The following is a 15,487-nucleotide window of genomic DNA, read 5'->3' as shown; positions in this document are numbered from 1 at the left end:
CAATACGGAGTCAGAGGGAGGTTCCTCCATGCAGCGACGGGGTTCGTTGCAGTGTGTAGTTCTCCATTTAAACTTGGACTACAATATCCCTCAACACACACACACACACACACACACACACACACACACACACACACACACACACACACAGTGATAGATGGAGTAGGCAGAATGGCGCAGTGCGTGTTGAAGTCCCGGCGGTACACGGCTTTATTCCTGTTTCAGCGCTCTCCCGCTCGCTTGCTCACTCACTCTTCCCCTATCTCTCTCTCTCTCTCACACACACACACACACACACACACACACACACACACACACACACACACACACACACAAACGCTTCTTTTTTCAACTATATGTTTCCCCTATTCTGCTTTCTCTCACACACACGGACCACATATGTAACCATGAGGATGTAAGGTATATATGAGCTAAAGACAGCCATTAGAAGTTCAGTGATAGAGTAAGCTGATGATGATAACCTGCATTATTTCTTCCCTACTGAAAACATAACATATTTGGCTTCTAAATGACTGATTAGTTCAATTAAGAAGTCCAATTTGCTCCAGACGCTGTAGAATAAATGCTTTTCATTGTGTCTTCTTAATAGTTAGATATAATATTGGAGTTGTGGAAGAGTATTTGTGATGTGTGGTATCTCTCTCCCCACAGAGCTCCCAGACTTTATCCCTCACACACGGAAACCTCAATCACTTTATTTACCTTTGTCATACTCCTTTCTCTTTCCCCTCTACACACACACACACACACACACACACACACACACACACACACACACACACACACACACACACACACTCACACTCACTAACTAATAGCTAACAGGTAAATATTGCATATTGATATCGTCAAACTCAGTGTTTAATAACCCCAGTTTAGTTTCATCGCCATCGTGTAAAAACAACCCCTTTGACACATTTTAATTCATAGTTTGCTGATAAAATAAGTTCAGATGTACTTATTTGATTCCAAATATGGAAAAGAAATGTGTTGCAGCAGCCTAAAAAATGTATCTTGACAAAAGAAATAATTGACAATAAAATGGTTGATAAAAAATAACAAGGCACATAATTAGAAATGAAAGGAGTAGAAATAAAGAATTCTAAAATAGAAATAGAAATAAACTGGCATTAAAGAGTAGAAAATACACAGATAACTGAAGATATCCGAGTAAAGGACCAATAACAACGTGAACACTGGAGTCAAACTGGTTGAATCTGTCATTCCCAGTGTGTGACACAAGAGCAACGTGTTTTTCATCTCAAACTTCTGCAGCTTTGACATTTGTTAAACGGTTGAGCGTCTAAAAAATAACCCCGACATCCAGAGAGAAGTTCTCTGCTGTAAACGGGTTTGACGTCCCGCGGTGCGTCTGCTGCTGGATGAGCTTATTCCGTGTGAAAGCAGCGTCTTCCTCTCTCAATCCACAGACGTCTGAGCCGGGCAGATGTGCTGCCATGATGTGTGAGCCTCCGTAACCTCCTCCCTACCTGAGCGTCCGGGGAGGCGACAGCATGTTATGACAGGCGTGGAATTAGAGTACGGCGGCTGCTGTTTCTCCATTTTTTGTTGTTGTTGTTGTTCGAGGAAGGAGGAGAAGAAGAATAGGCGAGGACAGGAAGATTGGATTCTTTCATGCGTGGTTCACCGCCTGAGTTTAATGCATGCTGAAATGAGTGTGGTGTTGTGTAAGTACAGCATTTCCTCCCTAATGGTTCATAGCGGCGTGGCGGTGGTGGATTGTAATTTCAGGGTTGCACTGAGCAGGCTAACGGCCTTCTGTCGGGATATTAAACCGTGAATATGAACCCTCAGACTGCGCAGGAGTCTCGCTCTCCTCCTGCACACATGTCCGCGTCCTGCAGCAGTTCAGAGGCCCCTCAACATTTTTTAATAAACCCTAAATTATTCCTCCATTCAATTATAAATCATTCCCTAAAATCATTCATTTGCACCCTGCAACTACTCTCCCCTCATTTGAATCATCGAACACTTCACAGCCAATCCCCCCCTCTCAGTTTGATACACTAAATGTGCATCCATCTGCAGCCGTGAGGAGCCTCTGAGCCGTGAGGCCCGGGGTTTATGGACCGGATGACATCTGCAAGCTGACCAGTTTTTCAATCCATTGTTTCATGATGGCCTTTCACGGCATGATGAAATAAAAGAGCGGGAAATGAAACTGCAGCATGGCAAGACCAAGAGGTGAGGGTGGAAAATGGATTAAACGTAATTATTTTGAGGAGACAACGATCATTTGGTAGAGATTTACTGGCAGAGTTAAAAGGGTTGGAGATTAAAAACAGTAAAGCGGTCAGAATGTTTTTTATTCCTTTAGCTTTAAAGTAGAGACGCTACATACTGACATACACCTGAACATCAGCAGGAGAGGACTCTTTAAAGTAGAGACACTACATACTGATATACACCTGAACATCAGCAGGAGAGGACTCTTTAAAGTAGAGACACTACATACTGATATACACCTGAACATCAGCAGGAGAGGACTCTTTAAGTAGAGACACTACATACTGATATACACCTGAACATCAGCAGGAGAGGACTCTTTAAAGTAGAGACTCTACATACTGATATACACCTGAACATCAGCAGGAGAGGACTCTTTAAAGTAGAGACACTACATACTGATATACACCTGAACATCAGCAGGAGAGGACTCTTTAAAGTAGAGACACTACATACTGATATACACCTGAACATCAGCAGGAGAGGACTCTTTAAAGTAGAGACACTACATACTGATATACACCTGAACATCAGCAGGAGAGGACTCTTTAAAGTAGAGACTCTACATACTGATATACACCTGAACATCAGCAGGAGAGGACTCTTTAAAGTAGAGACTCTACATACTGATATACACCTGAACATCAGCAGGAGAGGACTCTTTAAAGTAGAGACACTACATACTGATATACACCTGAACATCAGCAGGAGAGGACTCTTTAAAGTAGAGACGCTACATACTGATATACACCTGAACATCAGCAGGAGAGGACTCTTTAAAGTAGAGACTCTACATACTGATATACACCTGAACATCAGCAGGAGAGGACTCTTTAAAGTAGAGACACTACATACTGATATACACCTGAACATCAGCAGGAGAGGACTCTTTAAAGTAGAGACTCTACATACTGATATACACCTGAACATCAGCAGGAGAGGACTCTTTAAAGTAGAGACTCTACATACTGATATACACCTGAACATCAGCAGGAGAGGACTCTTTAAAGTGGAGACTCTACATACTGATATACACCTGAACATCAGCAGGAGAGGACTCTTTAAAGTAGAGACTCTACATACTGATATACACCTGAACATCAGCAGGAGAGGACTCTTTAAAGTAGAGACTCTACATACTGATATACACCTGAACATCAGCAGGAGAGGACTCTTTAAAGTAGAGACTCTACATACTGATATACACCTGAACATCAGCAGGAGAGGACTCTTTAAAGGAGTGCTGTAGGATGAAGAGCTGGTGCTAAAGTTCAGTAGCATCTAGCTGAGTTGAGTGAACACTGAGTTCATAATTAAATGTGTCTTTAGCGATGGCATAAAGGCCATTTCCTCTCGACTTTCGCCCTTTTCCGAGCTGGTGTCGAAACCTCAGGCGGGTGTATGACTGATGTGGGCTCCTTCCTCTCCTCCATGTTCCATCCTTCCTTCCCTCTCTCCCTCCATCGACACACACTCTCCTCATCTCGGCGCCATTTCAGTTATTCATCATATTCTGGTGCTGAAGAGAAGGCGACTCCTTCTTGAAAGGGCAAGCTCGTTTGTTTCATGTGAGATATTCCGTGTAATAAACAGTGATAAACGGCGAAGGGGTCTCACGGAGGAGGCTGATTGCCATGTGACTGTATTACGCACACACACACACACACACACACACACACACACACACACACACACTGCACACACTTTAAATGCCACCTGCTGGGGCTGCTGGCCGTGCCTCCGTCCCTCTCTGCTCGCCTCGCAGTTTAATGACGGCTGCAGCCGGGACGAAGTGGCCCCGCTCCATATTCTGAGAATAATTGACAATTAAGGGAATGGAGAGGCGAGCTAAATGCCACTCCCCCCCACCCCCACACAATTCCAGTCACTCCATCTCTGAAACAGGCGCTGGATGTAATAAGTTACAGCTCTGAGGGTGCAACAGTTAATATCTTCTACCTCGATCGATTCTTAATTCAAACCCTGACCTTAACCTTATGGTGGTGCTAACCCTGAAAACCACCATTAGAGGAGACACTACAGAGAGACACACACAACTGGAGACCAGGGGACACTAAAGAGAGACGCACACAGCTGGAGACCAGGGGACACTAAAGAGAGACGCACACAGCTGGAGACCAGGGACACTAAAGAGAGACGCACACAGCTGGAGACCAGGGGACACTAAAGAGAGACACACACAGCTGGAGACCAGGGGACACTAAAGAGAGACGCACACAGCTGGAGACCAGGGGACACTAAAGAGAGACGCACACAGCTGGAGACCAGGGGACACTAAAGAGAGACACACACAGCTGGAGACCAGGGGACATTAAAGAGAGACGCACACAGCTGGAGACCAGGGGACACTAAAGAGAGACGCACACAGCTGGAGACCAGGGGACACTAAAGAGAGACGCACACAGCTGGAGACCAGGGGACGCTAAAGAGAGGCGCACACAGCTGGAGACCGGAGCGCTGGGTGCCGTTCAGGATCATAAAGCTGTCTCTGTCTCTGTTGTTGTTCTCCTGAAATGTTTTCTGGTCTTATTCTAACGATGTGATCACAGGACTCCTCCTGATGTCACTGCAGATGTCTTACCCCTGGTTGTTGGTCACGTTGATTACTGAACAGAAGAATTACATTTGGTGACAAAAGGATGAAAGTAGACGAGGAAAATGATGAGAAAAGTGTAGGCGACAAAAAAATTGTCAAAAACAAATTACCCAAAAATATATTTCACAAAAAAAGTTGTCAATAAAATAAATAATGTATTTTTTCTTTTTGACAAAAAATTATAGTTTACCAGAAAAAGCAGGATTTGTCTTTTTTGGGACGGTATTCTAAACTGTCGCTGTTGCAGAGTGAGTCTCAGAACTGGAAGTGTTGGTCAGGATATCTGAAATGACTCAGTTAGCTACGTTAGCGAGCTAGCTTACAGCAGATCGGCAATAATATCGGAGAGTTCATTTATTTTATCGGTTGCTAGACATAACATTAGAGGAACTGCGTCCTAAAATACATGATTTATTTATAGGATTGGGAAGATGGAGGTCTGTTCTCACCGGACAAATGACACTTCCTTTCCAGAGTAAATATTGACCGTCAAAGTTGAAATTAAGTTCGCTTTTTTCCGATTAAGTCAAAGGTTTAACTCGTAGTGTGTGGTTCTTGTAAAGCTAGAGCTGCAGGGATACACACATTTGTTAACACTCCCAGTCAGACCTGCAGAGCTGTATTGATCTTTCAGTTTAAAAGCAGAGGCTGCAGGTTTTAAAAGGCTGGTGGTGGAGGTTCATCTCCACGCTGCAGGGTTTAACCCCCGGTCGGATCAGATTCCAGCCAGAGGAACCCTTTTAAAACCCAGACTCTGAATCTTTCATTTGAATCAGTAAAGCAAAGAGCAGCGGCTTTACGTGAGTCAGAAGTCAAACATTTGACTACAGACTTTTCCTGCAGGACAAACTGTATCAGGGTTTGATTCTGCAGAGGCTTTTACTCTGAAGGCAGCAAAGAGGGGTTAGGTCTGCTGAGTCAAAGCTTGATTCAGGACAAAAGTATGAATTAGATTCTGATTAAGGTTGGGTTGGTAGAAGGGCTACTTGGATTGCCAACGTGTGTGGGATTAATGAGTGTTTTCCTAATTACAAAACATGTGTAGGTAAGAATTTAAGGGACACTTTATTTGCGTTGAGATTTAAGTCAGAATTCTGAGGAAGAAATCTGATTTGAATTCTGACTTTTTTTCTCAGATCTACAAAATAAAACAGTCACTTTAGGTCCAATATAAGAAGTTCACATGTGCCCCTAATCTTCCTCCATGCGTACCAGTGGTCAGAACCAGATAACCCAGTGTTAATGTTAGATAACGGAGCATGGTTTTAACTGTTGAGCTACATTTCAGTGTTGAGCATTTCCCTGAAGTCTGTGTGAAACGTACCGAGACTCATCACATGTTTCTGTTTAGCTTTTCCTTTTTTTCATTTGTGCGTTTCAGTCCTCCTCTTAACACGGCTCTGCGAAAGGTTTGCAAACCTCACCAAGGATTTCTGCGCTCATGCAAGATTGAAGACATAGAATAGGATAGCCTGAGGAAGGACATGACATTGCCCAACATCCACAAACCATGGCCACACTGTGGGGTTCTGGCTGGGTGTTTTAAGTCTTGTGCTGTAGGTGATTGTTCAGAGACACAAAGGGAAAGGCTTTCTTTCTTCTCTGAGCCTCAGGAATCCATCCTACTCATTGCAAAAACAACTCCACCAGAAGCACTCGTTATTATCTCCTCTCTGTAGCCTCATGTGAATGTCTTTGGAAACGACAGTCTTCTATCTCCTGTTCATCAATCCCTGAGTCAGTCGACCCGCTGTATCTCTCTCCATCTCCCTGTAAGACTAAAGAGTGAGCAGCAGCTCAGTGACCTTCAGATCTGCAGCAGGCCGACTCTGCACATCCGTCTGCCTGTCTCTGCTTCCCACTATTCCTGGAAACCTTTTGGATGGTTTCACTCTTGTTTTTGGAAGAAAGGTAACACTGTAAAACCAAACTACAAGCATACACAACCCTAACCCTAAGCTTCCATAAGCAAGTTCAGGAATAGGAATCAGAGTTAAATGAGCTCTGCTGTACTTGTAAGGGCTTGAGTGTTTCCAATCGGGTGTAAGCAAATGTTGTTGCATGAGGACGAATCGAGGAGAAACGACGCACCCAAAGTCTTTCTTCTGAGCGCTTTGTTGATTTTGTAGACTGAGTTGCAAATCTTACAGCACAGATGTAGTACAAGCGTGATTTGGCGGCATTTTTCAGACAGAAAAACAGAACAAAGACAGGAGAGTTAATTCGTCTAACCCTCTCGGGTCGACCCTGCCGCTGACGCCAGAAAAAGGTTTTGCGCAAAATATCTCCACAACGGAGCGAGCCTAAGTTTCACTTCCAAATGCACGATAGAGCTTAGCACCACACCTTCATCACACATTTTGCCGCTTGTTTGTACCATTTCAGGGGATTTGTAATCTATTGTAGAAAAACGATGACTCGAGACGTGTGCCTTTCACTGTGGGATTCGAAAACATATGATAACGTTTTCATCTTGGACTTATGGTCTCATTACTATTTGCACATCCATGGGACATCCCTGCACCCTACACATGCTGAGAGCTGAGCTTGTTATGAATAACCACATGTAAAGACTTGATTCTGCAGCACAGGGGTCATGTTTTAATAACAGAACAGACCAGGCGAGCCAAACATGTGAAAAAGGGCTCAGACCCCCATGAGTTAATAAGATCGTACAGCAGACGATGAATTGTGCCGCCAAGGATCGCCGTACTTCTGTCGTCGTACGTGAATCGTCCTCTTGGCTCTACGGTTGATGGACTCCGCAGTGACGCTCATGCATACAAAGTTTAAGAGCATGCATTCTGGTTTGTTGTAAAGGTGAAAAAACCATGTCCAACTAAGGTATAGTAGCACAAATATATAACAGAAGATAGATGGAGGTGGGCGACGATTGTCTCGTACAAAAATGGAAAAAGCAGCGTCTCTGTCAGGATAGATGCTACGTCTCTCACAGGAGGTCAAAATGATCCCCTCGAGGCCACAGCTCAGCCGGATCAGTAAAATCTCTTACGTTCACATAAAGCAGAACATGACATATGGATGGAGACCCATAAAAACCTGCTCATTCAACCGCATCCATCACTCCATCTGTACGTCCGCCTCCGTCCCTCCATCCCGTCCTCCGTATCGAGTCACAGCTTCTCGATTCAGCGGTGCAGTGACCCTCGATTAGACTCTCTTCATCCCTTTCCTTTATCCTTCTTTTTATAGCAACCGTCTCTCTGCAGATACTGTTTTTACATCCTCCTGACCATGGGGGGGATCTAAGCTTCATGGCTTCTGCTGGTTTGTTGTAATTCAGTGTGTGTGCCCAATCAATATTCCTCCAATCGCCTCGCCTGCTTCGGAGAGACTCTGCACCTCGAGAGATCGTGGCGTATAATTGCTTCTGTTGTAACGAGCCATTATTAAATTAGAAAAATGTGCAAATTAGATTATAGTGATATTGTCAAAATGATTACATTTTCGATAGCATCTTCAAATGGGAACTTCTGCAGGAAAACAAAACAGATCACCTGTAGAGGGGTCGTGGTTACGGCCATTTGGGTTTGTCCTATAAAAGAAGTTGTTAGCTCCTCTTAGTGTGGATGGATTTTATTTATGAATTCTTTACTTCTTGTTCTTCTTGCGTTAAAACACCGGCAGACCCACCGGACATCCATCCCCTATTTATTCTCCGTAAGCTGTCTCTGCCGTCTGACCAGACATCTGACCCCGTCTCCATATTTCTGGACTCATTGTTTTCTGGCATCACTTTAACTTTTGACGGGGAGAATCTGCATCACCGGCTTTGACAAAACCCTGACCAAAAACTGATTTTGTGTCGCTGCATTGCATGAGTACTTCTGTGGATGTAGATCTGTTCCCTGCATTGCACAACAGCTGTAGCTCTGCCTCTCTAACACCTCTGTCCTCCCCGTCTCCTCTCAGGACTACAGAGTGAACATCTTCTTGCGGCAGCAGTGGAACGACCCCCGGCTGGCCTACAGCGAGTACCCCGACGACTCGCTGGACCTCGACCCCTCTATGTTGGACTCCATCTGGAAACCTGACTTGTTCTTCGCCAACGAGAAGGGGGCCAACTTCCACGAGGTCACCACCGACAACAAGCTGCTGCGCATATCGAAAAACGGCAACGTGCTCTACAGCATACGGTGAGTGGAGCAAACGAGAGGATTGCTGCAGAATGAAGAATCTTCCTAATATCCAGACTAATTAGTTGAAGTGCATCAATGGAATGAACTTTCAGTAGTTGTAGAAGAAGGAGTACATTATCACTCAGGACCTGTAGACGATTAGTGGAGAAAATGTGAGGTTTATATTCCAGTTACGGGGGGAAAAAGCCTCTTTATTAGAAGGATTGATGGAGTATCTTGCACATATTAACACTAATTAGTCAAAACTGCACCAATAGAATTAACTTTTACTAGTTGCCAAAAACAGAGTGCATTATTTCCAGTGGAGAAAATGTGAGGTTTAAGATCCCAGTTACAGGAAAAAGTAGCTGCAGTGTTTGAAGGATTGCTGCAGAATGGAGAATCTTCCAAGTGTTCTGATTGATGAATTAAAAGTGCAACAGTAGAATGAACTTTTAGCAGTTGTACAGGATGAGTGGTTGTTTTTGCAATACAACCGTGAAGAAAAAGTCTCATTATTATTCAAATGATTGCTGCAGAACGGAGTGTCTTGCTAATATCCAGAGTAATTCATTAAAAGTGCAATAATGCAATTACATTCTAGCAGCGGGAAGAGTCGCATTAATACTGGTGGAGAGAAAAGATCATTTAAAAGAGATTTAACAGTGATAGGAAAAAGTTAGGAGGAGAGGAGATGGAGGTTAATATTGAAACTCTGATGGAAGACAGAAAATGACCGCCTTTATTAGAAGGATTTCTGCAGAATGGAGTGTCTTACTAACATCCAGACTCATTAGTTAAAGGTGCATCAACAGAATTAACTTTTGCATTTGTAAAACACTTTGAGGCACGAAGATATCAGTGAAAAAAAAGCCTCATTAATAAAATGGTTGCTGCAAAATTCGGTATTTTTCTAATATGTAGACTTATTCATTAACAGTGCAACAATATAATTAACTTTCAGCAGTTTTAAAACGGTAAGGAGAGGAAATGTGAGGTTTTCCATTCAAACCACGAATAAAAAAGCCTCATTATCAAATGGATTACTAAAGTGTTAATATCCAGACTCATTTGTTCAAAGTGCGACAATAGAATTAACTTGTAAATTACATATTGTAATATCACTGGTGGTGTTAGCCGTCCAAAGATGATTTAAAAGAGATTTAACAGTAATAGAAAAGTTTGGAGTCACAGCAGGAGAGGAGATGGAGAAAGGCTGGAGGTTAAATTGAAACAATCAGTTATGAACCTCTGATGGAAGACAGAAAGTGAGTGCTCTGACTTCCTGTTTATTGCATCCCAAAGACCTTCATCTTCTGCGTCAGACTTGGACGTTTTTATTTCCTCCAGAGCACTGCTTCCTCTCTCTTTTCATATCTCCAAGACATCCCATTCAAGGCTCTCAGAGTTATAGCCGCCTTCAGCCGACAAACCTTTTAGGCGGTCGCTGCCTCCCCACCCCCCACCCTCTCTCTTCGCCTTTATTGCCTCTGCTCAGGGGCGAATGAGAAGGAGACGCGGCAGCCATGGAAATCTACTCTGTTGGTATTCCTGCAGCGAATCTAATCTGTTATCAACCCCAGTTTTCACCTTCATGTCCAGCAGGAGGAGGAGGAGTGAGATTGGTCCTTTGTAAATATCGCCACAAAAAAGGGATGAACCCCCCCCCCCCCCCCCCCCACTCTCCCCTCTGAAGCTTTCATTTGTGAACTTGACAACATCGGAGTGAACCCTCGTCAATCAGCTCAGTCCATGGGACGACGGAGAGCTCGGGATATTAAACCTTTTCGAGGGAAGACAGAGAAAGTGGGCTCTTGTGTTTTGATGTTTATCGCTCAGCGGTGGAGCGCGGCGAAGAGGAGGCGTGACCGATGGCCGAGAGGAAAGTGAACTCTTTGAGATTGGAAAACTAAATTCCACATGTAGTCAAAATCTCCTGATGTTCTTCAGAAGAGAGAGGAGGGATTGATCTGAGCTGAGAGGTGGTCCCATGTAGGGTGGTAAAAAGAAAATCTATCAAACTGTAATTCCCAAAAAATCTTGTTCAGTCATTGATTTAGGAAAAATAGCTAAAGACTAAATCACACTTTATTTTAAGGCTTCTGTTCAGCAGATAATCTCCACATATTAACACCACTTTAGGATTTGTGAAGAAAAAAGCTAATGTTGGGCTATAAAGGAACTACAGCACGGTCACATGACTTCACGTCTCCACCGCTAAGCTAAAGGAGGCTAATGTTGGGCTATAAAGGAACTACAGCACGGTCACATGACTTCACGTCTCCACCGCTAAGCTAAAGGCGGCTAATGTTGGGCTATAAAGGAACTACAGCACGGTCACATGACTTCACGTCTCCACCGCTAAGCTAAAGGAGGCTAATGTTGGGCTATAAAGGAACACAGCACGGTCACATGACTTCACCTCACCACCGCTAAGCTAAAGGAGGCTAATGTTGGGCTATAAAGGAACTACAGCACGGTCACATGACTTCACGTCACCACCGCTAAGCTAAAGGAGGCTAATGTTGGGCTATAAAGGAACTACAGCACGGTCACATGACTTCACGTCTCCACCGCTAAGCTAAAGGAGGCTAATGTTGGGCTATAAAGGAACTACAGCACGGTCACATGACTTCACGTCCCCACCGCTAAGCTAAAGGAGGCTAATGTTGGGCTATAAAGGAACTACAGCACGGTCACATGACTTCACGTGACCATCGCTAAACTAAAGGAGGCTAATGTTGGGCTATAAAGGAACTACAGCACGGTCACATGACTTAAGGTCACCACTGCTAAACTAAAGGAGGCTAATGTTGGGCTATAAAGGAACTACAGCATGGTCACATGACTTCACCTCACCACCGCTAAGCTAAAGGAGGCTAATGTTGGGCTATAAAGGAACTACAGCACGGTCACATGACTTCACCTCACCACCGCTAAGCTAAAGGAGGCTAATGTTGGGCCTGATGACGTGTAGTTGTCTCGTTAAATTCACCTGTGGGGTTTTAACTGATGTATTTATGTATTTTACGGGTTTTGTTGGTCGATACCTTTGATGTTTTGACACCAAGCCTTTTCCAAACCATTCACATTGCATTTATTTACCTTTCAAGAAAATCACACTCATCAGATATCTTCCATGTCAGTTCTTGTCAAGGCTATCCTATTCATCATCTCCTGCAGGTTTTTATATAATCTATCTCAAGTAGAACAAAATACCCTACAGGGTTTCAGTCTCCAAACTCCAGTGGTGGAAAAAGAAAGGCTCCAACTAAACTAAGTCAGCATTTGGCTTTTAGGTGTCACGATGCAGCCGACAGGAAAACCACAGAGCTCTCTCCGAAAGTGGGACATCTGTGGAGGCTTCATCATGTGTGTAAAACATATTCAGCATCTTGTCAGGCTCTAACAATGTGCAGACGTGGCAAAGTTTATTTGGTACATCAGGCCGACTGGACGCGTGTGTGTGTGTATGTGTGTGTGTGTGTGTGTGTGTGTGTGTGTGTGTGTGTGTGTGTGTGTGTGTGTGTGTAGAGAAATCACCTCGTCAGGACAATCTGCTGACAGATCACAATCTGTAGGAACCTTCTTTTTTTTTTTACTGAAACGAGCGCTCCTGAATGGATGAGGTTTTTTTTCGCAGCATTCATCTGAGAATTACCTTCAAAGACATCTGACGGATAACGAGCTCCCCGATCGCCACGGAGCGATCGATTCAGCGCGCCAATTAGTGCATCACGGTTATCAATTAGCAGCAATGTCTTTAACCAATCAGATTTCACGGCTGAACGGACAACTTAAAGAGGCCCTGTTAGTGCATGTAAATGGTCTGCAAAGGCTCAAAAGTTTCTCCCACACACTCGCCTGAAACGCCTCCATTGGACTCCTTTATTTACTTCCGGAACATAGTGACATCATTATGGAATACTCGTGCTCCTATTGGCTATCGCTCCAACACATTTTACGTAGGCTAAGGGGCTGGAAATCTCTAAGTGGTTGACAAAAATATGTCTTGTAGTGAGATTTATTTCTCATATTTGTTGATTCTTATTCAGGAAATTATATTAATACAAAGCATAGTACGAACTCAAGATTTCAGGTGCTGAATTTGATATAATATTCATAACTTTTCATCGATTATAAAGTCCAAATACTATATATGTTCTCTTGAAAGCTTAAAAAGTGAAGTGTTATGGCTTTGCTGTTATTTTCTTATCATAATGGAACATTTGCACACCACACGGTGTATTGACTAACTGTACAAAATAATAATTGACAATGAAAATGATGATCTGTCGAAGCTCTAATTGAAGATCACACGTGATTTCTTCCCTAATTGTAAATAAACAGCTTCAAAAAGGTAAATATTGAGATCTGTGTTAGAAGTGGAGCAGTATTAATGTTAGGCACTGTGTTTCTAATGGTAGAAATCTCCTTTTAGAATGAACGTCATTAATTTCAGTGATGCATCATATCAGTTATAGCCTAGTTTTTCCATTAATTTCTGGGAAACGTTGACTTCTGCAGAGATATGTTCCCCCCATGTGACAGCGGTAATTAATTTCCGTGCCCGAGACTCACAAAGCTAATGTGTCGCCGCGACGCGGGATGAACATTTTAATTTCCAGAGTTTCACGGATCAGCCTTGCATGAAACAAGATTCCTTCTGAGGTTTCTGCACGCCCGCTCAACGACAGGTCTCGGTCCTGTTAGTCCTCCAGCAGAGGAGGAGAAGGAGAAGGAGAAGGAGAACAAGAACAAGAACAAGAACAAGAACAAGAGGAGGAGGAAGAGCTGCAGTGAAGCTGCTCTCCTTACTTTCCCCATCATGATCAGTCAGTGGTTGGGAAGTTACTCCAATGCTGCAACAATTATCTTTCTGAATATCCTTTTCATTAAAATGATTAAAGGAGGAAATCAGAAATGTTCTTCTTCATGCTCCTGATAAATAAACAGTATCCCTCTCAATGGATCTCAACAAGTCACATTTTAGTCATAGCGTTCTGAGATTCGGAGTTGAATCTCAGAATTCTGACTTTTCTCTTAATTGTTTTTCTTTCTGTAATTGGACTTTCAGAATTTCAACTTTTTTTTCAGAATTCTGACTTTTTTTCTTTATTTTGAACTTTTTTTAAAATAGAATTTTTCCTCCAAACTAAAAAAAGATCTCAAAAAGATGACACACGTTTCAGCCCATTTGTAATTAAGACGTACTTATTTTTAACTAAACACTTACATTTAAAATAAGAACATTTCCCACAAAAGCTTTTTCATAAAACAATAGCGGGAAAAAGTGCATTTTCTGGGCTTTATTTCCAGCTTAAGCCACATTTAGTTTAAGGTATTGTTGTTGCACTTATCATAAGTCAGTCTGGATAAAAACAAATTGAAATCCAAAATAAAAAGAATGAAATATCTAATATTTATCGTAAATTTCCAGCAGGTCCTGATCCATCACTGCTTTATCCGGCACTGACTGTTTGTGTGACACTGATAAAGATCCAGATAATCCTCTTACTAAGTACTAAGTGGTGTGTGTGTGTGTGTGTGTGTGTGTGTGTGTGTGTGTGTGTGTGTGTGTGTGTGTGTGTGTGTGTGTGTGTGTGTGTGTGTGTGTGTGTGTGTGTGTGTGTGTGTGTGTGTGTGTGTGTGTGTGTGTGTGTGTGTGTCTGCAGAATAACACTGATCCTGGCCTGTCCCATGGATCTGAAGAACTTCCCGATGGACGTCCAGACCTGCATCATGCAACTGGAGAGCTGTGAGTCATTAACACACACACACACACACACACACACACACACACACACACACACACACACACACACACACACACACACACACACACACACACTTCTCTGTGACCTCGATTTTTGAGAACAGAGGGGATCAAGAAGCTCTGTTCTTCTACAAAGGGACTGTGGTCATCTCAGAGAGGGGGGACAGAGTGAGATCCCCTCTGCGCCACCTGATACTTTCTGTTCTGTCTCACAATCAAAAGGAAGTGACGGACACTAAAGTCACCGTCTGACTCTCAGATAAGCTCAGTCTCACGCTGGGAGTCAAAGTGTGGTTTGATTCTTACAGAACTTTCTTCAGATCAGGAAACAATCATCAATAATAGATTTTAGAAAAGGTCCTCCCTGCTGTCCCCTTCTTTCCCAAGACCATTCTTTAACGTCTTATTCATTTACATCTGTTTTGTATTCTTTTATCCCCCTCCTCTCATCCTCTCCCTCTCGGTCTGTGTGTTCCTTCATTGATCCTCCTTTCTTTAATATTAATTACATGATCAAAAAGATTCCAAGTAAAACAAAGAGCTGAAATATATAAAAATGGAAATAGATCAATTTAAAATACTAAATATAATCCACTCTTCTAAAAGTAAAGCATACATAAAAGAAAATGAATGAATACAATAAAATATTTAAGATAATAAAAAAATACAACTTTGTAATAAATGAAT

The 15,487-nt window shown here is 42.9% G+C and overlaps 1 protein-coding gene across 1 annotated transcript in view; it reads left to right on the top strand.

Annotated features, from left to right (window-relative positions):
- Positions 1–15,487, top strand: part of glra1 (glycine receptor, alpha 1) — a 54,398-nt gene that overhangs the window by 2,706 nt on the left and 36,205 nt on the right. Inside the window, exons 2-3 of the mRNA XM_063877291.1 lie at positions 8,819–9,042; positions 14,700–14,782. Coding sequence (XP_063733361.1) covers positions 8,819–9,042; positions 14,700–14,782 — 307 coding nt within the window. The remainder of the gene's footprint in view (positions 1–8,818; positions 9,043–14,699; positions 14,783–15,487) is intronic.

The sequence above is a fragment of the Eleginops maclovinus genome, chromosome 23, assembly GCF_036324505.1.
Source record: "Eleginops maclovinus isolate JMC-PN-2008 ecotype Puerto Natales chromosome 23, JC_Emac_rtc_rv5, whole genome shotgun sequence".
NCBI lineage: Eukaryota > Metazoa > Chordata > Actinopteri > Perciformes > Eleginopidae > Eleginops > Eleginops maclovinus.
This window is presented reverse-complemented; position numbering and strand designations above follow the sequence as displayed.